This window comes from Rattus rattus, chromosome 2 (genome assembly GCF_011064425.1).
Source record: "Rattus rattus isolate New Zealand chromosome 2, Rrattus_CSIRO_v1, whole genome shotgun sequence".
Lineage (NCBI taxonomy): Eukaryota > Metazoa > Chordata > Mammalia > Rodentia > Muridae > Rattus > Rattus rattus.
In genome coordinates, this window is record NC_046155.1 from 40,392,438 (window position 1) to 40,419,483 (window position 27,046).

A 27,046-nucleotide genomic window follows, 5' to 3' on the forward strand; every position below is an offset into this window, starting at 1 on the left:
GTCTGTTACTGGTCTGGCTTGGCTACCCTTCGCCTTTGTTTGTTTTTAATAACAAAGGATCGGGAGAGTAACTATCTGTTTGATTTGCTAGATCAGTCATTAGAGTGGTCTAGATGCATAATAATTGTGTGGCTACAGCAAAGCAGGAGGAGTCATCAGAATCCGTTAAATATGCCAATTTAAACGATTTGCTTGGAACATCAACTTCTCATTCATATTTAGTCTCTCAGTCTTTGTGCCTCGTTGCTCCTGTAGTTGGTTGTTTGTGCCTAGGAGTGAACATACGATAAGGAAAAGTCTGTCAGACTGTGTTGACGGAGGCTGCAGTGAACATCACCATTGCTTTTCTGTCTGCTGAGCTCCCTGGTGGAGGAAGGAAGGCAGTGGAGAAGCTATCGTCCGTGCGTCAGAGAAGATCTGGAGACCATCTTCATCTACCTGTTTATTTTCAGCTTCTGGTCCTCATTGCATTAGAAAAAAATCCGAGTTTTTATTTTATATAACGCATTCCTAAATGTGTGGGTAAATGTGTTCTGTATGTAGATGAATAAATGAGTGCTTCGGGTATGGTTCTCTTTCTAGGTAATTAGAATTCATTCTAACCATTAAGAACAAACTTCGGGAACACCATCCAGGTGACAGGTGATTCATCCGGATTCTCCCTCCTCCTTCCTCCTCCTCCTCTTCCTCCTCATCCTCTCACACAGTTAACCAGCTTGCTGTAGCAGGAGTTATGGCTACACCACTTTGGCTCCCGGAGGATCACACATGCACATGCACATGCATGTGCGCGCGCACACACACACACACACACACACACACACACACACACACACACAGAGAGACAGACAGACAGACAGACAGACAGACACACACACACACACACACACACACACACACACACACACCCCAGTTTATTTTAAATACCTTGGCTACCTCAAAGGCTCCTAAGCCTTCCCCTGCTACCCCAGGTCCAATCAGGGAAGTGGCCAGTGACTACTTACCTGAATGAAATCTCACATGACTACTTGACTTTATCTCCTGCCACTTCTGTGTTCCATTCTTCTTCCCAGAGTCATCACGAATCTCTCTGGTTCCTCTCTCATCCTAGACTGTGCAACTCTAAGTGTCCCACCCCATGCCTAGTCATTAGCCATTGGCATCTTTAACAATTGATCAAAAACCAATTGGGGAGGAGGACCTTTATTTAGCATTTGGGCACTCAGACTCCTGATTGAATCAAAGCATTAGAACCAATCTCCAACAGCTTGCTGGGTCAGGGAATATCTCCTGAGAACTTAAGGCTGACCACACCCAACTCTGATCAGTTCTATGTACCTCCCAAAAGCATCATGTTCATTAGACCCAGGCTCCTCAAAAAGCACTTTGAATTTTGTTTTCTATTTATTTCGATATAAGAATAAAACATAATAATATATCCAAACATTGCACAAACAGCCATGTTGTTATTTATCAAAGTTCACCAAAATATGTATACTAGCCTAAGTTTGGTAGCCAAAAGGGGCTTAAGATAACGAGATACAACTCTTTTATCAAAACTCTCAAAATGGGGAATGATAAAGAACAGGACAACCACACTGATGTCATCTTTGTTCTTCTACGTGATATTCTTTTACGTCTCCCAAACAAGTGACAGGAGGATTGAGGGACACTTCCAGAATGGCTACCATGTTCCAGGTTCTCTGTGAGATACTTTGTGAAAATACTCTCCCATGGTGGACATGATCAATGGCAGGTTTTATACAACAACTCAAGAGTCCCCCAGAAGTTAAACCCAGGAAGTGTTGGACCATGGAAAGAGATTGAAAGGAGAACCTTTAATTATGAGAAAAGGATCCAGTAAGAATACACTTGAACAGATCAATAATAATATATATCTATATGGGATTGGACAAAGGTTTCATGAGAAACAACGACATTACTTGTATTCTAAAAGGACCCCTTCTGATAACTTTATTGTGTACATAGCTAAAATTAAGGATCTGTGGTTTGAAGGTAGATTTATATAATAGGAACTCAACATTCATAAAATGGTTACAGTTCTGTACTCTACATATTTACCAGGTTGATTGTAACAGTATGTAGTAACAGTATATTGTTACGGGGAGAAAATATTTTAGCTTCTTTCTGTCACTTCTTCAAGATCCTCAGGAGAGAAAAATAATTAAGGGTCCTTCTCCTTCTTTATAGCTAGAACTAAGACATATAAAGGCCATATTATATTCTGGTTCTGATCATTTTCAGTGATTTCCTATAACACAACTAGTTTGACAGCATTCTGAGGTACAAAAGCCCAAAGTGAAGGCAGTAGCTGATAGTCCCATGCCTGGGAGATACAGACGAGGGTAATGTCAAGAAGGCTGATAGTGAGGTATGGCTCTATTTCTACATTTGGAGAATTCTTATGAGAGGGAGGGGATTGGGCTTCTTAAAGACACAACGTGTGCTGACAGGGGCTGGGGAGATGGATCAGTAGATAAAGTGCTTGCTGTCCAAGCATGAGGACCAGTATTCAGATCCCAAGTATCCCACAGATGTCGAGGGGGCATGGCAACCTGCCTGTGATTTCAGCACCGGGAGAGTGGAGCCAGGAGATCCCTGGAACAAGCTAGACTAATCGTACCAGTCATCTCTGAGTTCAGTCGAGAGGCTGGCTCTGCCTCAGTGAACAGAGAGTGACAGAGACTTCCAACATTGCTTCTAGTCTGCACACAGAGGTGCATACATAAGCCCACAGACATACAGACACACATCTGCATGTGCACACCATACACATACACATTCAAAGAGGGTGATGACAGAGCCACCTGTTTCACACTTCTGGGGGACCCCAAATGGCACAGTGGAGCAGGAGTCTGGCTTAACCCCCTTTTCAGCTTGTCAGACCAGTCCCAGGACAAACATAGAATGTGAAAGAACTACTTCAAAGTTAGGTCCCTTCTTACCTCTGCTGGAAGGGCTATAATCACTTCCAGAAATTAGGCTGCACTACCAGGTCTGTACAGGCTGATAGATGTTTCCTACAGTATGCTCACTCGTTAAGCACATGCCCATCGGTCTTGGTAAGCTCCCTCTATAGGATAGGAGAGGTGAGTATTTTCATCCTTTCAGCAAATAAGAATGTGAACCAATATATTTGGTGACATTGAACAAAGTCGCCTTCGTCTCAGGTTTCATCATGCCTTAATAATGTCTTCAAGGATCACCCAAACCAGCAGGGCTACACCATCACCAGTGACAGTGGGTCTCCAGGTCCATAGTCATGCAGAAAACTCAATATGAAGACTTCATCAAGAGGCTGAGAATGGCTAGTCTTAAAAGTCCTGAAGTAGGCCGGATCTAGGAGGTGGAATCAGCGACCTCTGGGTGGAACTGGCGGAGGAGGATGATGGAAGGGCTCCCGGGTTAGAGGCCTGTGACGAAAAATAAAGAAACTCTGTAAAACAACTAACCAGATCAAAGAGTTCCTGGGTATCCACAACCTGTGGCTAATTTGAAGTAAAAGACACTGTCTTTGGTCAAGGAGTCAAGACACACTACAAATGTCTCATGACATAGATCCCATAGCTTCTGATCCCTGAACATAGGGACCACCAGTGGAGGTAGTGACAAATGCCAGTGCCCAGGCTCCATCCCTGTAGTGGTTTGAATATGCTTGGCCCAGGGAATGGCACTATTAGGATGTGTGGCCTTGCTGGAGGAAGTGTGGCAATGTGGGGGTGGGCAATGGGACCCTCCTCCTAGCCACATGGGAGCCAGCCTGCTCCTGGCTTCCATTGGATGAAGATGTAGAACTCTCACCTCCTTCAGTGCCATGCCTACCTGGACACAGCCTTGTTCCCTGCCTTGATGATACTGGATTGAAACTCTGAACTTCTAAGCTGGCACTAATTAAATGTCCTTTATAAGAGTTGCCTTGGTCATGGTATCTGCTCACAGCAGTAAAACCCTAACTAAGGCAACCTCTGTTCATCACACTCTCTTGAGCTCAGTATGAGGCCTTTCCACCGTCTCCCAGTCACAAAGCCCTTGAATTAACTATGTCTTTCATTTTCTGTTGCTCTGTCACCCTTGGGTCTTGTTGACCCTGGAGGGACTGCATTTCTCACAGTTAGCTAAGCCCCAGTGACTTCCTTGGAACCATTACCAACTTGCCCTTCTCACCCCAGGGTCAGGCTGCAGACAAACAGAGATAGCCCCACTGCCTACTTAGAGCCTACTGGAGTCATCCAAACTAGTGACCCTAGGTCTATTTGACCCTGCCCTTACTTACTCTTTCTCATGGGAACCGCAATAAAAAGCCCATGCTGATTTCTGGCCCTTGTCCCCTCTGCCCCCTGACCCACATGTGCATGTCCCAGTATGAACCCTTGCGGTGTGGTGCCTCCTTCCCCCTGCTCTGGAGAACCATGAATCCAGCACACTATCTTCTCAATAGCAGCTGTCTCTTATCTTCTGTTGACCTTGTTGTACCTAAATATCAATAGGGCCTGGATGTTAAATGCCAGCAATTCCAATATGCAGCCTGGGTAGACTCACTATTGTAGTGAGGTAGGCAGAAAGAGGGACAGAGAATTCCAGTGCCTGCTTCCGGCTTCCTCATTGGAACTCTGCCTTCCCAACTGTGTGCTGCCCACCTGAAGGTCCCTCTTCATGTTCTTCTGCATGGATCTTTGTAAGGTCCCAAGTGACACTCCAGGAAGACCAGGGTGGGTCTATTTACAGATCGGCCCAATGATTACAGATAGTACTTCCACGTGTGTGCTGTAAAACCAATATTTAGTCTCCAGGAAGCAAATCAATAATGTCCAGAAAGAGAGCTTTGTTGGTTACCATAACTGAGCTGTGTAACCCTGGAGCCGCGTAGACCAGGATGGAGTTAATCTGTGAGTAAATATTTGCTAAATGCCTCCCGCACAGCGCTTTTGAAGAGGTCAAGGAAGTGATGAGAGTTGGGAAAGAAGAGACCGTGTCCTGGGGACAAGAGAGGGAGTCAGACATAGCAAAGAATAACCACAGATACCCACAGGAGAGGAGGGCTTTGTGCATTGGTCACCAAATTGCTGGTTTTTTTTTTCAGTGAAAACAAAGGAATGGTGTCCTTCCTTCCGTCTCTCTTCCAGGCCCCTGCCCTATGAACTATGGATCAGGCCACACCTCTTAAGCAAGTTTAGGCAATTCCTTCCTTTCTGCAAACATTTGCCCACAATTCACATCCTGTGTGCGGCACACAGCAGGTAATAGGATCTGGCCGTCAAGATACTGTGTGTGTGTGCATGGGACAGAGAATGTGCAAAATCAGGAGACCATCCTGTGTGACAGGCGAAGCTCAGACCTTAAGGTACATCTATGCATGGATGTTCATATACACAACTCTCCCCCCACCCTCTCTCCACCTCCCTCTCTCTCTCTCTCTCTCTGTGTGTCTCTCTCTGTGTGTCTCTCTCTGTCTCTCTCTGTGTCTCTCTCTGTCCTCTTTCTGTCTCTATCTCTGTTTCTCCTTTCTTTCCTCTTTTTCTCTCCGCTTCCCTCTCTGTTTCTCTCATTTTCTCTCCTCTCTATCTCTCTCCTCTCTCTGTCTTCTCTTTCCTCTTCCCTCTTTCTCTGTCTCTCTCTGTCTGTCTCTCTGTCTCTGTCTCTCTCTCTCTCTCTCTCTCTGTGTGTGTGTGTGTGTGTGTGTGTGTGTGTGTGTGTGTGTGTGAACTTCAATGACCATGTTTTCTCATCTGCCCAATCAATGTGCTTCAAGATGACCTGGAAATTAGTTAGCAGCACTACACCTGGCCTAGAGTAAGCAATCAGAAAGTTAATTGAGAAATCTCACTATGAAGATGAACAGTCTAGTCTGAGACCTTTCCTCATGAACCATACAGTCTGCCTTCCTCTATGAGACAGTCCCATCGCCCTCTGGTCTCCTCTCTCACCTCGATGTCGCACTAACACACCTGCAAGTACATCAATTTAGATTCGCTCCGTTGGCCAGCTCCACTAAAGGATCAGAAGCCCCGTCCCGGGGAGATGGGTTCATGGTGGCAGGTATAACAGAACCAGGGAAGCTAAAGGACAGTATGTCCAAACTGGGAGTGGTTTGTGCAGAGACTGCCTTCTCCAATGCCAAGAAGCTGAAAACAGCTGCACCCTGGCCACTCCTAATCCGGTGAGCTTTCACTGGTGATGTTTGATTCAAGAACCAAGCAACACTGATCTCGACAATGTTTTTTGAAAGCGAGGTTTAGGTTCCGAGGCCTTCATGTACACACCATCTACTTTAACATTTCAGTTCCCTAGAAGCTATTTTGTCTGGAAACAGTCTCTTATGGCATAGACCTAACAGGCCTCAAAATCTTGGCAATCCTCCTGCCTCAGCCTCCAGAGTGCTGGGATTTACAGTCACCACATCTGGCTTGATGGCTAATTCTGCAAGAGCTTAGGAAGTCCAACCCACGCATAACCACACCACTTTCATAATAGGTATTTGTTACGTTCCCAATTTGTGTCTGTTAGTATACCAGACATTGGGGAGAATTAAAAAACAATCATTCAAAAGTAATTTCTAGGTTTGGGAGACAGCCTATTTGATTCAGCACTTGTTGTGCAAGTACGAGGATCTGAGTTGAATCCCATGTAAAACTTGGGTACGTCATGATGGGGTATTTGCTATCAAAGCCCTGGGGAGGCAGAAACAGAAGGATCCCTGTGGCTTGCGGTCCAGTCACCCTACTCTGCAAGCTCCAGGGCAAAGAAATACTTGTGTAAAAATAAAAAAAGAGCAAAAAACAAAACAGAGACCCTTAGGTTATCCTCACAGGGACACACACAATGTCAAGGTCCACTTGAGGAGAGGAATAGAAACATTGTTTGTAGCATGGGATATAACAGACTAGAAAACCTGAAACAAAGTGTCACTCAGTGTAGATCCATGGGAAAGGCTTCCTAGAGGAGGAATGCTTGGACCAAGTCTGAAAGAATGTACACACAATGGAAGTGAGTAGAAGGAGAAACTTTCAGGTAACTGGAGAAAATGTACTGGAGAAACAATACATTTCTGAGACTGTCTAAGGCATGAAACATAGTGGAGCACAGGCTTGTGGCTGGACAAGGCTAGGGCACGCTAAAGTACACAGAATCCAATTCAGAGCTTCTTACAGGAAATGACATCATCAGAAGCTTCTGTTCTAGAAAGTGCCCTTGACTATGGTGTAGAGGAGGGACCCAGAGGGGACAGGGAGGTAAGTGGGGGCCTCAAGAATGAACCAGACGCTAGAAGGTGGGTAGATGATCACTGACAGGGCGAATGGATAAATGCCTAGAGAGACACTGAACGTGGGAGCTGTGAATCCAGGTGGAGTCCCAGGCTTAGGAACTCATGAGGAAGTGGCTTGGGGTAGGGAGAGAAAGGTAGCTCGCTTGGTAGGCTCAGCACTTTATAGGCTGTGTCTGAGATACCATGGTGCATGTGATTTCAGGTCCCCAGCCAACAGCCGGAAGTAGATGGTAGAGATGGAGAAGGAGGAGGCACCAGGCTGTCTGCTGGCAGTGGTTGTGGCTCTGCCAGTGACAATGTGGAACCTGCAGAGGGACGAACCAAAGCTTGGGTCACGAGGGACTGAGGCTGCACCAGGAAGAAGAGAATGTTGAGGAGAACATGGGATTACAGGTTCCCAGAGGGGAGGAAGCTGGGGAGCCACCCTCCCTTGTGTCTATCAGCAGATCAGCCATTCAAGATGGTCAGAGAGGATCCCACCTTATTCTCTACTCAAAGGCTGCTTCCTTTTATCCAGAAACCTGCACACATCCTTACAACGCAAGCACCTACTTGCAGATCCTTTTCAAACCAAAATGCACACAAGCCTCGAGTCTGTTAATTACAGGACTCCACAAATACCAATTTTCCTTAGCAGTGTGCTTTAGTTCTCCCTGTCTTTATTGTAACATGCTTCCCAGATCCCCAGACAGTCCATCTCCCTTCCCTTCTCACACAGTTAAATCCATATAAAATCCAGGGCACAGCAATGCGTGTCTGTCTGTCAGGGGAGGCAAACCGCAGGATTCTGGGTGCTTGCTGGCTGGCCGGTATAGCCAATGGCTAAGCTCTCGGTTCAGTGAAAAAGACATGCTCACAGTTAAATGTGTCCCACTTTCTAATCCTTTAATATCTGGCAGTAGTTTTCCTGACTCCTCTCTGTTCCTTTTCCATTGACAACAACGCCAACGACATCAACAGCAATAACAAAATCCCTACATGAGCCTACGGCTACATTTTCAAGATTGCCACCTCCTGTCTTGGTACAGTCAAGACAGGGTGGCTCCAGAGTCCTCAACCTTCAGAAATAAAGTCTTGGATCTTGGATCTCCTCCTCTCTGATACCTAGACCTTCTTGGCCGTATGTAACATAACGACTAGAAGATCCAAGCTGTCAATCAGAGTATCTCTCCGCCCACTTCCCAGCCTCAGGTTCTACCCCTGCAAGAGGCGATGAGCATAAACAGGCTTTGGAAAGCATGCAGTAAGCCGTGCACTGAGTGTGTTTGACATAAGCACTGCCACATAGTAAGCAGTCATTGAGTAACAGCATTTATTACCGGGATCGCTCCTGCCAAGCCCCACCCCCACCGAGTACATAGGGACTTTCAAGCCACATCATACAAACTCAGGGCAAGGGCCGGGGTTATCACATGCACTCCTCTGGGAGCAGGAATGCCCTCGTGTGCATCCCCTAGGCTGCACCAGGGGAACAAGTCTATGACTGCTGCATGGTGTGGGGCTATCAGATGTTCGTGCAGCAGGTGTCAGTAGAGGAATGTCGCTGGAAGCGGCTGGGAAAGCAATAAATAGCAAAGGCCAAGATGGAGAGAAACAGAGAGGCACGGCCTCACTAGTCAGCTTGAGCCACTCTTTCTTTTACTCCACAGACCATAAAGAATGTTCCTCCAGAGGCCCCTGTACCCAGTGAGCACAAATGGAAGTAAAAACCCAGCAAGTGAGTCACTCTATCCTGGGCTCATCTTTAAAACCCCAGGTGTCTATCCCTCTCTTGTACAAATATATCCGCATAGTCTTCATCTCCCGCCACAGTCATTACTACTCCGTGAGGAAGCTCACATAGTAACCCCATTTTATAGACAGGAATGTGGAGGCACAAAAATGTTAAATAACTCATCCAAGTTGATGAGTGATAGCAGGACACTTAATCCCAGGGCCACTCCAGAGTCTGGCTCACCCCACACCCCCAGACCAGGATGTTTTTTTGCCTTCTCTTCTAATTTTATCTCCTGCTCCCAAGAAGCCCAGAACCCACCATACAGCCAAGGGAATTCAATACTATGAACGTAATTCTAACCAGACAAATAGAAATTAAGGGAACTGGGGAGATGGCTCATTTGTTAAAGTGCTTACAATGCAACCATTAGGACCTGAGTTTGCAACCCAAGCGCCCACATAAAATCCAGGGCACAGCAACACAAGCCTATAATCCCAGCAGGAGAGGCAGACAGAAGGATCCTGGGAGTTTACTGGTATAGAGAATCACTAAGCTCACGGTTCAGTGAAAAAGACGTCACACAAATATGCACATACATACACACGTATGAATTAAAAGTTAAAATTTGTTTCAGGAGCTGGAGAGATGGCTGTGCAGTTAAGAGCGCCTGCTATCCTTCCAGAGGATCCAAACTTGGTTCAGAGCACTCACGCTGAGCGGCTCACAACTGCCTGTAAGTCCAGTTCCAGGGGAACAATGTCGTCTTTTGGCTTTTAAAGGCACCTGTACACATGCGGTGCTGTGTATATATATGGACACATGCAGACGCGAAAATGAAAACATTAAAACAGATATCTAAAAGATTATTTTAAATGCTGATAGTCACGTGAAGGTCCTTCACTTACGAACGTAAACGTTATTTAAGTGTGTATATTTAAGTGTGTTATTTAAGTATATAGAACGTGAGCAGCTAAGCTGGGTGTGGTGGTTCGTGCCTGTAATTCTAACCTTCAGGAGGCTCCGGCAGGAGGATTAAGAGTTGGAAGCCAGCCTGAAGGATATAGTGAGAACCTATCTCAAAAAATAATAAAAAATAAAAAAAACCTAGAGCTGGAGGGCGGGAGAGATGATGGTTCTGCAGGAAGAACAGTTACTGGTCCTCCAAAGGAGCTGTGTGTGGTGCCCAGCACCCACATCGAGTGGGGCACCACTGTCTGTAGCTCCTGCTCAGGGGGATCCCAGGTCTCTGGCTTCTGCAGACATGTAAACTCACATGCATATACCCACATGCAGACGCACATATCTACATGTGATTTAAAATATATAAATAAATACTGCTTTAAATCAAGGGAATAAAGTATCGCTGTCTACTGAAGAGACTGAAGTACGCCATCTACAGTATTTCCATTGACTGTGTCCTTGCCCTTTGGTCACTTTAGATGTCCCTAAATCCTCCTTTCCCTTACAGTTAAGAGAGCATGAAGACGATGTCACGTGGACTTCCATGTTACCTCTGTGAAGCAGCTCGAGGAGGCACCCTAGGAGGCCTCTCAAGGGTCCCGACGGGTGTTCCGGTTACAACTGGAGCTCCGTCCACCTGGGTAGGACCTGGGCCACGACTCCGGGTAATTTCAGGGACTTCATTGTCCTACAGAGTACACGATGAGAAAAGAAGGTGACGCTGTACAAAGCACATTGGCATCCACAGCTGCACACCGGGGGATAGCCCCCCCATCCTTGTTAGGCTTTGGTTGTCCCCAAACCAAGGGTCAAACCAGTGGCAATGGCAGTTTTTCACATCCTTCTGGTGTTGCCAAGGAACATAACGTTACTAGGACGATCACAAACTTCCGGAACTCAAAATCCTGACTTCTCCAAGTATGGCCTGCTATCTGCTAACACCAGTACTGCCTGAAAGTTTGCGAGAGTGCTCTCCCTACGGCCCATTCTCCTGGGTCTTCAGAGTTCTTGGTGACTCACATAATTCCTTGGGCTCAAAGCAGCCACTGGTCACCAGGTCAGGACAGACACTGACACAAACAGCCCAATTTGGAATGGGGTCACACCTTAGATCAGCTGAACCTCTCACTCAGCTCAGAAGATTCTGGGCTAGAGAGCATGTCACTCCCCATGCAGAAATTCAGGGAAGGCCAGTGTACAGAGGGGGATGAAATCAAAGACTATATATTCTGGGCTCTGGGACATATAGGACAATCCCATAGCTCCATATAGCAAGATTCGGGCTTCTGATCTGGGGCCAGCATGATGCTGCCCCTGGAATCCCCAGCTCTCATACAGCTCCTTCCTGCAGACACCCACTTCTGATTGAGTAATCTGAATGGATCTGCCTATCCCTGGCTATGCTCCCCGCACCTTTCCTTTATACTGGGGCAAAATTCAGATAGTGAAAGGTCAACCATTACAAAGTAAAATGGCATTGTCACATTCATAGTTTCCCGCAACCTCCACTTCTAACTCATCTCAGAACATTTTCCTCGCCTACAAAGAAAACCCCAGACCCCTCAAACAGTTCTTCATTCCTTCCACCCTCCAGCCCCACCAGCCACCACTCCTCATCCTGTCTCTCTGGATTTGCCCATTCTATGATATTTCATACAAATGGCTTCCCATAACACGTGACCTTCCCCCTGGATTCCTTTCCCTTGTGATAAAACAACCCCCGAGACCAGACAGGCGGAGAGGAAGTCCCGCCTCTCACCTCATTGTCGCCCTCCATTCCACTGCTCACGCTGAGAAGGCTCCGTGTACTCGATCGGTTACTCGTGCTGCCTGAAGGGCAGAAACAACATCAGCTGGACTGTGGATTCCCTCAAGAGAGAGTAAGGTGGGGAACTCCAGCCCAGGCTTATTTATAGCAACGGAAACAGTACACAAAAACCTGAGAGTCTGCTAAGAGTAGCCACCTCAAGCCATTCCGTTAGAGTTCGGCTTTTCTGTTAGCGTCGTATAAAACGGTGTGCTTTCCGACGACCACTTTGGGCTTAATAGCTACCATTTACCCAGGGCTTACCTCACGTGGAGTGCTTTCGAAAGCGTGATTGCCATTTAATCCCTTTGAAAATCCTATTTGATGTTAGAGCTTTGATTTGACAGACACGGAAGTAGAGGTACTCAGGGTTTCAGCTGCTCTAAATCTGCAAGCTGGTTTGTGGTGTGTGTGTGTGTGTGTGTGTGTGTGTGTGTGTGTGTGTGTGTGTGGTCCAGGATGTATGTATGACATCGATGGGCCCTCTACTAAGAAATTACACCCCAAAGCCAAACAATAGACCAGGCTGCGGGTGGGGCTCCATAGCATGCACAAGGCCCTGGGTCCAATCCCCAGAACCACACAACCGGAAATGCACAGTACAAGTTCAGAAGTCTAATTTATGCTCACAGCAGGGATTCTGTGTGAGAAGCCCTTTTTCAGTTAGGAATTTACCACCTATGTCATTAAAATCGCATTACCCCTGTAGAGCTTTGTGGAAATGTGTGTTAGTCAATATGCCGGCTTGTGTGAAAATGCAGGTAGAACTAAGAAAGCGAACTGTAAAATGTGAGTTTGTGTTCTGCGTCTGAGTCTCGTGACCCAGCTGTGCTGTGGCTGACCTAGATCTTGCTATGTAGAACACATCCACCATGTTGGGGTTAAATGCTCTCAGATACTCTCTAGGTGCCCCATCTAGAAACAATCCCTGAGCCCCGGGTCTCCACGCCTGAGCCTCCACATGCCATCGGATGCTGTCCCTCCTCGGCTCCACAGCGAACCCCACGATGTTCTGAAGTTGACGAGTCAGCAAGAAGTAAAACCAGTCACAGGCACTGGAAATTCACACCCATCAGCTCCCACTCCCCCTTCCCCTTGGCATTCCTAAACCTACAACCACAATGTCTGGCTCTAAACCTTGGCCCCCTGATGTTGTCTTCTCTCTGGGCTCATGGCTGACCCACGGCTCCCTTGGCTGCTGTTGGTAAGCAATCTCTGGTCTTGGTCCCCAGACTCTGCTCTTACGTTGGGGGAGGGAGGCAGTACCACGTCACTGTCATCAGAGAAGGCTCAGCATCTAACTCACGCTATTCTTGTGGTTCCCTCCATCACGAGCCCCTAAAGACAGGCTCCTTTCATCTCTCTGTCTCCAGCAGATGAATAAAGCGAGAGGAAAAAACGGCCAGTTATAATATAACCCCGGGGCCAGATAATCCACAAGGCTAACAGCTGTCCCACAATCGGGCTTTTGTTCTCTAAACACAACCCTAATTACTGGAGCTTAATTACTTAGTTATAACCGGTTTGACCTGCAACTGTCTTCCTGTAGGTCCCAAGAGATGACAGCTGCGCCACAATAAAAATAGTGGTGAGCGGGCTGGAGGGATGGCTCAGTGGTTAGAGCACTGACTGCTCTTCCAGAGGTCCTGAGTTCAAATCCCAGCAACCACACACGGTGGCTCACAACCATCTGTAATGAGATCTGATGCCCTCTGCCGGTGTGTCTGAAGACAGCTATAGTGTACATATATAATAAATCAATCAATCAATCTTTAAAAAAAAAACAAACTGGTGCTCACAGGGTGTGACTCGAGAGTAGAGGGCAGCTGGTGGCTTGGTGCCTGACTCCCCCCCCCCCCCCCCCCATCCTCCCTCCTCCCTGCAACCCACCCTCCCACTCTCCCTCCCTGCCAAGGAACTTGTTCTATTTGGGAGGCGGAGCTTCCCTGGGTAAAAGCACGGTTAGATCTGGATCTGACTCCCTCTGCTTGCTTGCCAGAAAACTCAAGACCTGTTTTCTAAGCCCTTATCCAGCAGACGCCAGCTTCACTGTCTTGGGTGAACTGGGTCAGACAGGGACATGCTTGTCATGGGCAAGCAAAGAGCAACTGTCTGATTTAGGGAAGCAGCTATGCCTATCATTTTCAATTTTAAGGCAGTTTATCAACCTTTAGTGACCCCCTTCTCCACAGCGTCTATACTCACTCACTCCAGACTCAGACCTGCTTTAGCCAATAGAACATTAGCAAGCGTGACAGAGCCAAAACCAGGCAAGCTCTTGCACAGTGGGCTTGTCCTCTCTCCCTTGACTCTGTTTCCATGTAAGATGTTTGCGCTGTTGAGTTAAAGGCCGTATGGAGTGAGGCCTTGGAGGACACCAGGCCATCCTGGAGGCCCCAGCTGAATGCGGTCATCCACGTGACGCCTGCTCATTGAACACGGAGAAGACGCAAGCCGTCCCTTCTGAGCTGTGCCCACGTTATGGGATGAGGTGTAAATAAATGGCTATATCTCAAGCAATTAAGTTTTGTCATGGTTTGTTACATGGCAGAAACTGGAGCAAGAACAAGTCTGATCTGAGCCACAATGAAGAGTGTAAGTCTGGCGTGAAATAGTGTTTCCTAATCCTACGAGCTAGCTATTTCTGGGCAACACCTTACTGGGTCCACCCTGTCCTCAGTGTAGGCTGCCCCAAAGTAAAGCACACATAGAGAACAACCTCGCAACTGCAGCAACACACACACACACACACACACACACACACACACCCTTTGGCAGAGGCAGTCTTTGGGTACACATTATTGCCCTCATTATGTGTGAGAAGGCTTTCTTCTTGTCCAGTTCTACATTCCCATGTAGCCACACGATGGCCTTTGGGTCTGTTGCCACGGTCAAGGTGTGAGGAATATTAACTGACAAGAACAAGCTGGGTTCCACTGTCACCTTTGCTAGTCTCTGGCTGATTAACCTTCAGCAAAGTGCTTTCCCTCTCTGGATCACAAACGGCCCACCTATACAATAAAGAGTCCTAACCTGTGTCCTTGGGTGAGCAAAATTGTATGTGTGTTCGTACATAGGTGTTTGGGGGTACGTGCGTGGGTGTGATTTGTGTGTGCAGGGGTACAGGCAGGTAGGTTTTTCTGGGTAACAGATCCGGAACACACAGGAAATTCTCAAGAAGGCTGTGGTGTAACCAGAGAGATCTCTACCGGCTTGGAGCGCCGACCCTTTACCCTGCATTCACTGGCGGACTCACTGCCTCACTTCTAAGGAGACCGGAGTCCGGAAGTGTGTATGCTTCTATCTCTTTCGTCATGTTTTTGGTTATTTTGAGAACCGTGAAGCACAGGACAGACAAGAAATTCAGCTTACGCCGCTAGTGAGGCCAGCACTTCAGCAGACGCAGCTCTGGATAGAGAGACAGAGTGCCGTCCCCGAGGCCTGCACGACAGGCAGCGTCTGCCACAATCAGACTCCCATTCATGCTTCTTCACCAAAAATGAAGATGTGTCCCAATTAGACCCTGAGCTGCCTGCGCAGACACTGCAGTTCTCAAATTTGAGTCTATTGTTGTCTATAGTTCTGATGAAGTGCCCTTGGCTTCACCTTAGCACAGCTGGGGAAGAAGCCGGAACAGGGGTGAAGTTCCCTGACTTAGCTCTAGAGTGAGTTCAAATCCCAGCCCAGCCCATAGCCAACCTGGGGCAAGGTGCTAAGCCTGAACAATTCCTCCTCAGCCAAAAGAGGTCACGAGTCCATTGTACAGAGGTTCGTGGCCACTAAGGAATCGAGGAAGACAATTCACTTTTGGCAAATGCCTGAATTTGAACATGAAGAATTATTATAAAACAGGCTAGGTGGTGGTGGCACATGCCTTTAATCCCAGCAGAAGCAGGTGGAACTACAGCCTGGTCTACAGAGTGAGTTTTTGGATAGCAAGAACTACACAGAGAAAGCCTGACTCAAAAAACAAAACAAAACAAAACAAAACAAAACAAAACAAAACAAATGAAGTATTATAAAGCAATGCTGGGCTGCATCTTCCCACTTCTGGGTTTTGCTACTTATAAATTACCACACGACTGGGCAAATGCCTCAGACCAACTGGTCCACATACTCCACACCTCTCAAAACCAAATCAGGTCCCAGGTGAGGTCTTGGGCTCCTGAGAGCGTTGGCAAGGCCAGCCGGTGACAGCTGGAGCGCAGGAGGCAGGGTACCCCTCCCTGGCTTTTGCTGCAGGAGGGAGGGCGCCCCCGGCTCGCCGCTTACTTGCTGTGCTGGATGTGCTGTCTGTTTTCCAGTCTCCGCGTCTCAGCTCTGTCCTGGCCGGGAAGACGCTCTTCCGGGGCCCGCTCTCATAAACACCGAACTCCACCTTCCCTGGCAGGTGCTGCGAATGTCGGATTGGAACCGTGATCTCCAGGTCTGGAATCAGAAGAAAGGATGAGGTTCAGGCTGGCTGCCTTTGCCAAATGTCTCTCGTACTCATGGAGCAGCCCTGACGGCCATAGACCATTCTGGGCACCAGGATCATTTTAACAGCCCCATCTTCTTAGTTCGTCGGGCCCTCATAAAACGCAAGGAACTCGCACTATGGCTATCGTCCCCAGAAGCAATGGAAGAAGAGTAATGTTGTCCGGGGGGACGTGCCAAACTGAGATGCGAACCCTGGCACTGGAGTCCTGGCTGCTTCCCACTCCCACGGTCAGGGACTTCTTGTTCCTTGAATTCATTAGGGATGGCAGATGAGGGGGGTGTGGGGTGGGCAACCTATGGTGGCCCTGAGCGTTTGTGGCCGAAGTCCTCCATGAGGAGGAGGACAGTGACTCCTGAGGTTCATTCATGGTAAAAGCTCACAGTCCTTACCCACCTCCTCAAGGCTGGGCGCTGCCAGAGGTTTGCCGTTAGGCCTGGGAGCATAAATAACTTGGACCAGTGGACAGAGTGAGCTATCTGGTGTGCCACCAGCTTCCTCCCCGGTGAGTGTGAGGCAGATAAGGGAAACCATGGGAACAAATGTAAAAGAGGGGGATGCTTTGGGACTGTGCTGTGGTCCAGACACCGCCTCTCCTCACCACTTCTGTTCTTCCCGGGAGCAAGTGCGATAGGAAGCTCCAAGGCAACCCCTCTTTGCCAAAGCCAGAGACGCCAAGAAAGCTACTGAATGGACCAGCGCCCTACGGCAAAACAGCACAAAGGTTGTGTGGTCTGGATGCAGTGAACAACACGCAAGAGCATCCCAAGTGTGCATTACTGGTCTTCATGGGCCCCGCCCTTCCTCATTCTAAGGTGGTTCTAGCAGTAGATGGGGCCCTAGTGATAGCCGGCTCCCCAGTCCTTTGCAGAATGGGGAGTGTTGTTCACGTCCCAGGCTCTTTGGTTCCAGGGCAGGAGAAGCCCTAGCTCATTGCCCTAGGCACAGAGTAGGGCTAAAGCATGCTCCCACGGGTGAGCATCAAGTCTCAGAGCCCATGTGGATAAGCCATTCTTCCCTTTCCTTCTCGGCTTCTATCTGTCTTTTTTTAAAATGTCACTTTATGACCTTCTTAAGCTTTCCAGCCTGATTAATTAATTTCACAGTGGCGAATTCTCCACCAGTTCTACGAGGAAGAATAAAAACACAGAGGAAGAAAAGGACCAGAGGCCAATGGTTCAAAACTCAGCGACAAGCTAAATGTTTCTAAAACACTGCCACTCTTTGCCTGAAGGCACAGTATCAGGAATAACTTCCCTGTGTGTGTTAATGGCTTTCCAGAAGTGCATTCGTGTATGTTATTCGTGTATGTTATTATTTCCCTTTAGGACTTTTCTATTCCACGGGGGGATCATAATCCAATGAGAGAACTAAACTGCACGCTGGGTAAAGGAATGGCCCTAGATATGGAAGTGATTCAGCCAATAAGGCCAGGAGAAGAACCCGGTTTCCTGGACCTCAGCTGGCTCTGCCTTCCAGGACACACCCGAAACACAAATATTGGCTATCTTCCCCGTGGGGCCACCGCATCAACAAGCTACACCCGCACAGCTGATTTTCTGTGCCATTAACTCCATACGCTACAAAGAGCAAAGCCACTCCCTGGGGCTGAAGACCATGGCTGGAGGATCCACTTGCTAGGGCCCTAGAGGCATACCAACCCGAATTAAAGAAAAACGGTAATACGTGTTATCTTCTATGGCAACGGGAGTTTCCAAATCTGAGTCAGTCTGGGGTTAGAATGAGCTACAATCCTTAGAAAACGTCACACTGAGGGAGGTGCCACTCACCAACCCCAACGTTCTTATTGGTCGATGAGAGGTGTGCCAATGGTTTTCAGTGGTTTGGGTGCACAGAGTTCTTCCCACCAGTGGCCCGTGAGTATACATACAGAGGTCCTGAGGCCCACATGGAGTGCACTGTGGAAACCCATAGACTAGAGCTTTGCAAGACAGTATGCAAACTTCTAATTAAAGTTCACAGTTTAATGAGTCGTTATCTGCTCAACCATCAATGATGCCTTTTCTTTGCCAGGTGCCCTGATATCTCCTGCCTCGCCCCAAAGGACAGAGTCCAACTTCCAATACCCAGAGCCTGGTGTTCCTGGCCATGATCGGGCACCAGCTCTCGTAGAAGCAGAGTTACAAATAATTGTGAGCTATCATGCTGGTGCTGGGAACCCTCTGGGTCCTGGGTGAGACCAGCAAGTGCGCTTAACCAGGAGCCATCTTTCCACCCCAAAGGGTGTTATTGGGAGGTGGAGGAAGCTTTAAGAGGTGGGGCCAAGAAGAAGACTTTAAATTATTGGAGGCTGCCCTTGAAAAAGACAGTGAGGCCCCCTTCTGTTTGTCCCCCTTTCTGACTCCTTTTTGGCTGTATTTGTTAGGGTTTTGCTGTTGTGAACAGAAACCATGACCAAGGCAACTCTTATAAGGGCATTTAATTGGGGCTGGCTTACAGATTCAGAGGTTCAGTCCATTATCATCAAGGTGAGAGCATGGCAGCATCCAGGCAGGCATGGTGCAGGAGGAGCTGAGAGTTCTACATCTTCATCTGAAGGCTGCTAGCAGAAGACTGGCTTCCAAGCAGCTAGGATGAGGGTCTTAAAGCCCACACCCACAGTGACACACCTACTGCGACCAGGCCATACCTTCTAATAGTGCCACTCCCTGGGCTAAGCTCATACAAACCATCACACCAGCTGCGAGGGAATTTGGTTTCTCTAGGCTCTCTGCACAGTCTCTGATGTATAGCCTCACCCCAGGTCACAGCATAACCAATCACAGACCCAAAGCTACAAAACTGTAAAACAAAATTGGCCTGTTTTTCTTTTCTTTAAAAAAAAAAAAAACTCTGCATTTTGTTTGGGGTGGGGGAGGGAGACTGGATGTGTACACCATGGTATAACAGCGGACTTCAGAAGACAACCTGAGAGGGTTAGTTCTCTCCTCCCATCATGTGAGCTCTGAGGATCAAACGTGGGTCATCAGACTTAGCAGCAAGGGCCTTTCATCCGCTGAGCCGTCTCGGTGGCCCCAAGCCTTTTTTATTTATAACTTGATTGTCTCCACCATTTGTTACAGTAATGGGAAGTTAACTAGCAGTGTCCAAATATACATAGTTTAATCTTTTAATAGGCACAGCACTAATTATAGTCACTGACTAAAAACAGTAAAAATAACTATCCTTCTCCAAAGCAAAAATCCCGTGTCAGAGGATCTGGAGAGAGGGGAGGGAAGTTGGCTGTGCTTCTTTGGAGATCTTTACACATCGGCCATTCTGATTTAGACTACAGATACAAGTGGAGGGAGGTCGTTATTCGGAGCCTGAGCCTTGGGTGAACTTTGTGGGGTCCTACAATGTAGCCCAGGATGGTCCAGAACTTGTGATCCTCCTGATCTAACCTTCTAAGTACTGGTACGTAGGTGTCTGCTACAGTGCTCAGACTGTTCTTCCGTAGGACAGACGGAGCCCACGGGAAGACAGCTGTACGGAGGCCCAGAAGTCTCAGTTCGTGACCCCTGAGTGCGTGTGAGTCTCCTGCTGTCCCCTCCCGGCCTTCGCACACATACTGGGGTTATCGGCCATGATATGGTCTGTGCTGAAAAGCTTGACGCAGCTCATTTCGTCAGCGTTTCTGTCTTGGCGGGCATGTGCTCTACTTTTAGAAAGCCCTTCAGTCCTTCCCACCTAGAACTTACGTGATTGCAGACTGTGAGCATGACTTTCTGCTGTCAGCTCTCTCCTCCTCTCTACCAGGTAGCCAGACACGCTGAGCCCCTACTCCCTGCCCCAGGGAGAGGGTTATACTTTTAAAGAGAAGTGCTAGGGGGAGCTCCCTGAGCCCTCTTCCTGACCTACTCAAAATCATTAATATTCTCACCGTGCTAGGCATTATGGGAAAAGCACACCTGCATGAGTAAAAGGACAACTAACTCAGAAACCAGCGGATCACACACACAGAGGAGCCTGGGTTTCTTCTCGAGCTAGATGCTGATACTTGGTGACTGTGGAGTGACTGCTGTCAGCAGACATTTGACAGAAACCCTTAATTCCAACAGAGAATTCCTAAGCACCATCCAGACTGTACTGCAGACTCGGGAGTCAGTAGGGTGCAAAACATGCATGTTCCCGCAATCTTGGAACTTATGGAGGAAAGGAGGAAGGATGCTGGACCATGACTAGAACAGAACAGAAGACTAAGTAATGTCCTGGTCCATGCTACAGAGAGCAGGAAGCAAGGCATAAGGGCTCATCTGAACGAAAGGCAGAGAAGCCTATTTGGTGGAAGAAACGGTACCAGTAAGCTGAGTTGTGGAGGGAAATGTCAAGTGCAAAGGCCTTAAGGAAGACCTGCACTTGCCTGTTAGAGCAGTATGAGGGAGTTATTAATGCTCAGACCAAAGCATTGTGGAGATTGAGTACAGAGGTCACACAATGTGAGGCCTTGGAGGCCACAGCAGAGAGTACACCTTTCCTCTGAGTGGGGCAAGAGCCCCTGGAGTACTTAGAGAAGAGTGTGGCATACTCCGATATTTAATTTTTTTGTTTATTACTGTTATTTTTAATTATGTGTCTGTAAGGGTAATGTGTACATGACTGCAGTTCCCATGGTGGCCAGAAGAGGGCAGTGGACCCCTTGGAGTTGGAGTTAACATGGCAAGAATGACCCAGTTTGATTGCTGGAACCCAAAGTCGGGTCTTCTAAGGGAGCAATACAAACTTTTAACCACTGAGCCATTTTTGTAGCCCCTAGTGCTCATCATCATCACCATCATCATTACCATTATTAATTAAATTTTTGTGATAGGGTCACATTGTGTAAACAAGCTAGCCTCAAACTCACAGATAATAACTGTCCGTTTCTGCTTCAAAGAACTAGGATGAAAGTGATTCACCATGACACCCAGCCATATGACATTTTATAGAAGGACAGTGGCTGTAGGCTGGAGGATGAACTGCAGAGGAATGAGAGTACACAAGGGTGGAGAGTCCGGAAACTGCTGTACTAGTTCCGCCAAAAGATGGCGGTGGTTTGGCGGTAGCCATGGCACAGGGGATAGAGCCACGCTTGGGCTGCACTTTGGAATCAGAGTCCTAGGAGTGAGGAAATGAAGTAACAGCGATTGGGCAGTAAGGGGACATGGTTGGGACAACAAGCCTGCCCTCCAGGGGTCCTGACACAGACAGAATACAGAAGTCTACAACGGCCCAGAGTCTCCTCAGAAAAGGGGCTGCTGGACTGGCCCACAGCCCCGTTCTAAGAACGCAGGTGTGAAGGACAGGCCTAGGCAGGAGGCCTGTTGGAATGTCCAGGCTCATGGGAAGTCCACCCGTCGACAGCTGAACACACGAGGAGGCCTGGGTTTGCTTAGCTCTTTATAAGGGACTCCTCTTGCCAAAGTCCAGCCCAGAGGTCCGACCTACCGAAGGCTCTTTGTCCTTGTGACGAGTGGCGTCACATGACTGGTGTGGTGGGAGGTTTGGAGGAGACAGAAGATCCAGTTCACAGTGTATGTATCAGTGTATGGCCCTCCTGTCGGTCACACAGTGGGTCCCTGGACACTCATGATAAAGATTGCCCACTCTCCTGAGAGTGGGGCTTTCTCTGCTCTGCTCTGTTGGCACCCACATTCTCTTAAGTGCCAAGACGGAGCCAAGAGAGGTGGGACCATCCTCTTTGGGTGAGAGGGGTCTCCGTCCATCATTCTCTCACGGGAGGGGGCATGCCTTCCCAGTACTAAGCACTTATAGAAGGGACAAGACTAAACCATCGTCTCCACGGATCTCCCGTCTAGTGAAGGACCTGGATCTGCAAACAGCTGCTGGGCAGGCAGCCTGCCCACTCAGGCCACAGCAGAAGGGAGAGTCAGGGACGGCAGCAATGACAACCCCTAGTGATGTGACGTCCCCCAGTGATGGAGCACACTGAGTAGCCACCTACCTGCATGCTTTCCTGACTTCTGCTTCTCTCTCTGTCTTCGGGTGATGCTGTCTCTCAGTCTTTTAAGGTTTTCCTGGAAAATAATTTATTTGTTGTCTGAGTATACAGCAGAATGACACCCTTTGGATGTTGGGACTCCATTCTTATTTTAATGGTCTCTACGGACGCCAGGACACTACAATCATGTCTTTCAAGATGGCCCCCAGAGAAACTCAAGTCTGGTAAATTGTGCCTGAAGTGCGCCATTTTTTTTTCTCCAGTGGAGTCTGCTCTCAGATGCCTCATCCCATTCTCAGCCTTAAATCCACTGCCTTCCTCCATCCATACCTCATAACTAACCCCACCCTGACATGTTCACATGTTCAAGTTGGCTCCTGTGTCTGACTGTGCTCTCTCCTTAGTCCTCTAACCTCAAGGGACCATAATTCTATAAATCTGTCTGGGTCCAGGCTACCTCTCTGAAGCCTTCCCCAGATGGCCCCAGCCCTTAGTCCTGTCCATGCCAACCTCCTGGGCTACACTGCCTTGCATAGAGTATAAGCAAGGTACTCATGGATACCCTGCCTCTTCAAGGACACCATAGACTTTCCAAAGACGAGGTTTATGGAACTTTCTATAATTCAATTGTTTGGTCCACTTGAGTCATTCAATAAATGTTGATTGGATACATGAAGGTTAACATTAGTTTCTAACTTAAGCCGGTGCACAGCAGCAGTGGCTGGGGCATCCCGGGGAAGGTAAGCATTCAGCACCCTGGGGAAATGTATAAACAGTCTGACTGGAGTAGCAGGTGGTTCTGAGAGAGCCACAGGAAGCCAGAATGGAAGGGCTGGTGGGTCTGCACTGTGAGCTAAACCTGAACCTGGTCCAGAAAGCAGTAGGGAAATAAGGAATGTCATAAGACGGTCATCATAATGCTCTGATGACCTGGGGGTGGAAGATAGAGGCAAGGAGACCCATCTAGTGGCCAAGTGGTTGGCTGTGGGACCGTGAAAGGCACCCTGGTTCCCAGTTAAGGAGGTCTGAAGCCCCTATGACCCTGAAAGGGATGGCAGGCGTTTCTCCTGACTCCCAGGAAACCAGGCCTGTCACTAGCCTGCAGCCCCCCATAGATTTGTGGCCATCAGTCACATAAGGGCAATGCCATAAGCCCCTTCACAGGTAGTGGACGTGACTCAGAGGCTCAAGACAGATCTCCATTATAATGAGGAACCTAAAGGCCTGGAGGCTTAGCCAGTGAAGCTTTCCTTCCCAGACACTCCTCCCTGCAAAAGATATTTAATCTCAGGCCCACTCTGAGAAGTGGGGTACAGCTTTACTCATCCACTTTCCACCAGACAATAAACACCTTAAAACCACAGGATCCGCCGTGGGGAGCCACAGAGAAGGCCTTCGCTTACAGAGCTGTCCTCTAATCTCCAAAGAAAGCCTCCCTAAGCTCCAGGCCGTGACCACCAACAAACCAAACCCACACCACCAAGCCAAAGACTTCCCCACCTGTGGGATCAGCCAGAGCTCCCCTCTTTCCTCCCCTCTGCCCCGGGCTAGATCCAGCCTGTAGGCCTCCATTCCATTCTCTGCTCTTACAGAGCATCCCAGAGGTGCCTGGATGCCCAAGAGCCTGACAACCAGATGGCCCCGGCCTCCTTGCAGTCCAGGGACCCCCAAGCCAGTTCTGGCTGTGTCCATTGCTCAGACTGTGCTTCCCCACCCCTGGAGCAGTGTCCCACAGCTTCCCACGGCCTGACACCAGCCCAGCGGCGGTGTGGGGTAAGTGCTGTCAAACTTCCTGCATCTTGCCTCCCTGAGAGGCCAAGCCCTATGGTTGAGCAGACTTGGAACCACAATAACCCTACAATGGGCACCGGTTATAACCTACAGTTGGCCTGATGCCAACAGTGGGGCATGGCTAGAGGAGTGGACAGACACAAAGGAAAACCACCATAGATGTAGGCGAGATCTCCATCTACTGTATATCAGTGGGAGAACCCCAAAGTCTGTCTAGGGCCTTGAAAGATAAACAGAAAGGAGGCTACTTGGCCAGGCAAGCCTCAGGTCTAGTGCACCTCAGGAGAACATGTCCAGCTAATGGCCTCAATTTTAGAAGTGGGCAAGAGTTATCTGCACAAAGAAAGAGCTAGAGAGAGAGCCTAGGCAGCGTCTACTCCCAAGGGGCAGGGGTGAAAGAGACAGAGAAACAGACAGACAGACAGAAGCAGAGGAGAAAGAAAGTGGGTAGCCCAGGATTGTGGCCCTGGGCAGGGGAGGCTGTCAGGTATAGGCTTACATGTACTTCCATTGGCTGGGGTTTTCTACTATGAACATGAACCCCAGCATGTGCTAGGGACTCTGAGCAAGTTAGTGTGCAGGGAAGAAGCTGCTGCAGTATAGATAGCTATGAGGAGAAAGCTGGTGGCTACTCTGCTCTGTAACCACCGGCTTTTCCACCCGTGCCCCAGGTCTTGAAATAAGGACTCTGAGAGACTTATTATTTGTGAATAAATGCCCAGGCCACAAGCTTCGGCTCGTTCCGACTGGCTCATTACAGCATTTAAGCTAGTCTCAGTTCTCCTAAGCTTCATGTGTCTGTCTCCTCAGAGTTGGAGCAAATCCGTTCCCAGCCCTGACTCTATCCCAGCGTTCCTCCCTCCCTACCAGAACTCCCACCTCCTGTTTCCTGCCTCAGCTAATAGGCCATGAGCTTTTTATTGACAAGTGATGCTTTCCCCTATGTACACAGCAGGAGCAGCTGGAGAACACAGGATGTGACTTTCTCGGAGACAGCTAACCACTGCCCATGGGCATACGTAGAAGGAAGGAAAAAAAAAAATGCTTTTCCAAGATGCATTCTCACAGAGCCCTGTGTTTAACATCTCCCCTGACCCCCTTCACAGGTCGAGTTAAAAGAGGCTGGAGAATGGGAGGGAAGCCAGTCGAGTCTGCATCAGAGTGGCCTTCTCCAATCTGAGCCTCAGCTGCAAAAGAGACAGAATAGCCAAGGATGTGACTTGGGCTGCTCCTTCCCTCCTCCTCAACATCCAGATACAACAATTCTGCCCATGGTCATAGTATGTAGAGAGGAGGGAAAAAATCAGTAATAATAAATAATAATAAATAATAAATAAATGTGTGTGTGCGTATGAAGTTGGCTCATTTTCTCATAAAAATCCCCGAACCAGCTTGGTGGCACATGCACGGAATCCCAGCACTCCAGAGGCAGAAGCAGGTGGATCTCTACACATCTGAGACCAGCCTGGTCTACATAGCAAGTTCCAGGTCAGCTAAGACGGTACAGTAAAAACCGTCTCAAAACAACAACCATCTTCAGACCAAACAGGTGAAGCAAGACTCTGCTGTGAACCCCAGTCCTCTCTCATGTGCCCTCCCAGAGGGCCGCCTTGGGGTGGTGTGTTCTGCGTCTTATAGATCTTTGCTTTTGTATTTACAAAGTGGCTAGAGAGATGTGTGAGTGTGTGTGTGTGTGTGTGTGTGTGTGTGTGTGTGTGTGTGTGTGTGAGAGAGAGAGAGAGAGAGAGAGAGAGAGAAAGAGAGACAGAGACAGAGACAGAGACAGAGAGTTAGCCAGGGTTTCAGACAAGGCCCAGCCACTAACAAGGATACCCAGTGTTCACAGGTTCCCCCATCCACTTCCAATGTCATAGATGACAGCTTCAGCTGCCTCGTCTGTTGTTGGGGGTGGGGTGTTGTTGGGGTGGGGTGTTGTTGGGGTGGGGGTGTTGTTGGGGTGGGGTGTTGTTGGGGTGGGGGTGTTGTTGGGGGTGGGGTGTTGTTGGGGTGGGGGGTTGTTGGGGTGGGGTGTTGTTTGGGGTTGTTGGGGGTGGGGTGTTGTTGGGGTGGGGTGTTGTTGGGGGGGGGTGTTGTTGGGGTGGGTTGTTGTTGGGGTGGGGGGTTTGGGGGTTGGGGTGTGGAGGACTCCACAGTGGCACAGCGCACTACCTGCTGGAAGCGAAAGGACTCGGACCGCTTCTTCTGATTGAGCTGCCACTCTTTGAAGTGCAGCACAGCCTCGTCCACGTTGACGATGCCCAGCTTCACCTGCTCCTGCAGGGTGATGAGCTGCCGCTGGCCCGGCGTCTTCATCCCGGCAAATGGGTCGTAGATGCTCGATGGGGGCCTGTCCCTCCATGGCCTCACAAGCGGCTCTGGAAAGAATGGCAGATAAAAAAATGGTGGGCGAAGACTCCAGGCTTCTGGGTCTGCCGTGCCCAGAAGAAACAACGACGTATCGAACAAAGAGAGGGTGGGGGAACAGGGGACCAGGGTGGGAGAGTCGCTGATAATTTCAAAGCCGATTGCGTTCAAGCAGATAAAGCCACAACACGGATGGGAGGGGCGCCGTCCGCTGAACACACAGAACTTTGACTGCGAAGGCATCTAAGGCGGCGTTTCTTCACCCGGAGACTGCCGATATTTTGGGCTGGATCGGCACTCTGTATCGTGGGGTCTCATTCTGTGCATTAGGAGTGATGGGCAGCGTCTCCGGCAACCACCTATTGGATGACCTTTCTTGGATTCAGCAACCCAAAATGTCTCCAATTGTTGCTAAGCGTCCTCTGGGGAGGAAGAGCAAAGTGCTCTCTCTATCTGAGAACCGATGCTCTAGACATAAAGCCCCTCATAGAACAGAAAAGTACCCAGGAAGAGTCCAGCCTGGTAGCCTCTCCCAGTCCTGTCTCTGAGCCGATGGGCACAAAATGCCAATGAGATTGCCGCCTTGGTCCGATGGCACTGCTATAAACTAGGTTTAGTGCTGGCAAGTTGTCCTTGGGCTGTTCTGTGCCAACCTCTACTTCATCACGATTAAAGGACATCTTTCCACGTCAGAGGTTGGAGGC

The 27,046-nt window shown here is 48.7% G+C and overlaps 1 protein-coding gene across 1 annotated transcript in view; it reads right to left on the minus strand.

Moving 5' to 3' along the window:
* Positions 1-1,385: 1,385 nt before the first annotated feature.
* Positions 1,386-27,046, minus strand: part of Pik3ap1 (phosphoinositide-3-kinase adaptor protein 1) — a 120,298-nt gene continuing 94,637 nt past the window's right edge. Inside the window, exons 15-20 of the mRNA XM_032895027.1 lie at positions 26,148-26,353; positions 22,191-22,263; positions 16,042-16,197; positions 11,722-11,792; positions 10,514-10,650; positions 1,386-3,434 (exon numbers count right to left, since the gene is read on the minus strand). Of these exons, the coding sequence (XP_032750918.1) occupies positions 3,374-3,434; positions 10,514-10,650; positions 11,722-11,792; positions 16,042-16,197; positions 22,191-22,263; positions 26,148-26,353 (704 nt within the window). The 3' untranslated portion in view covers positions 1,386-3,373. The remainder of the gene's footprint in view (positions 3,435-10,513; positions 10,651-11,721; positions 11,793-16,041; positions 16,198-22,190; positions 22,264-26,147; positions 26,354-27,046) is intronic.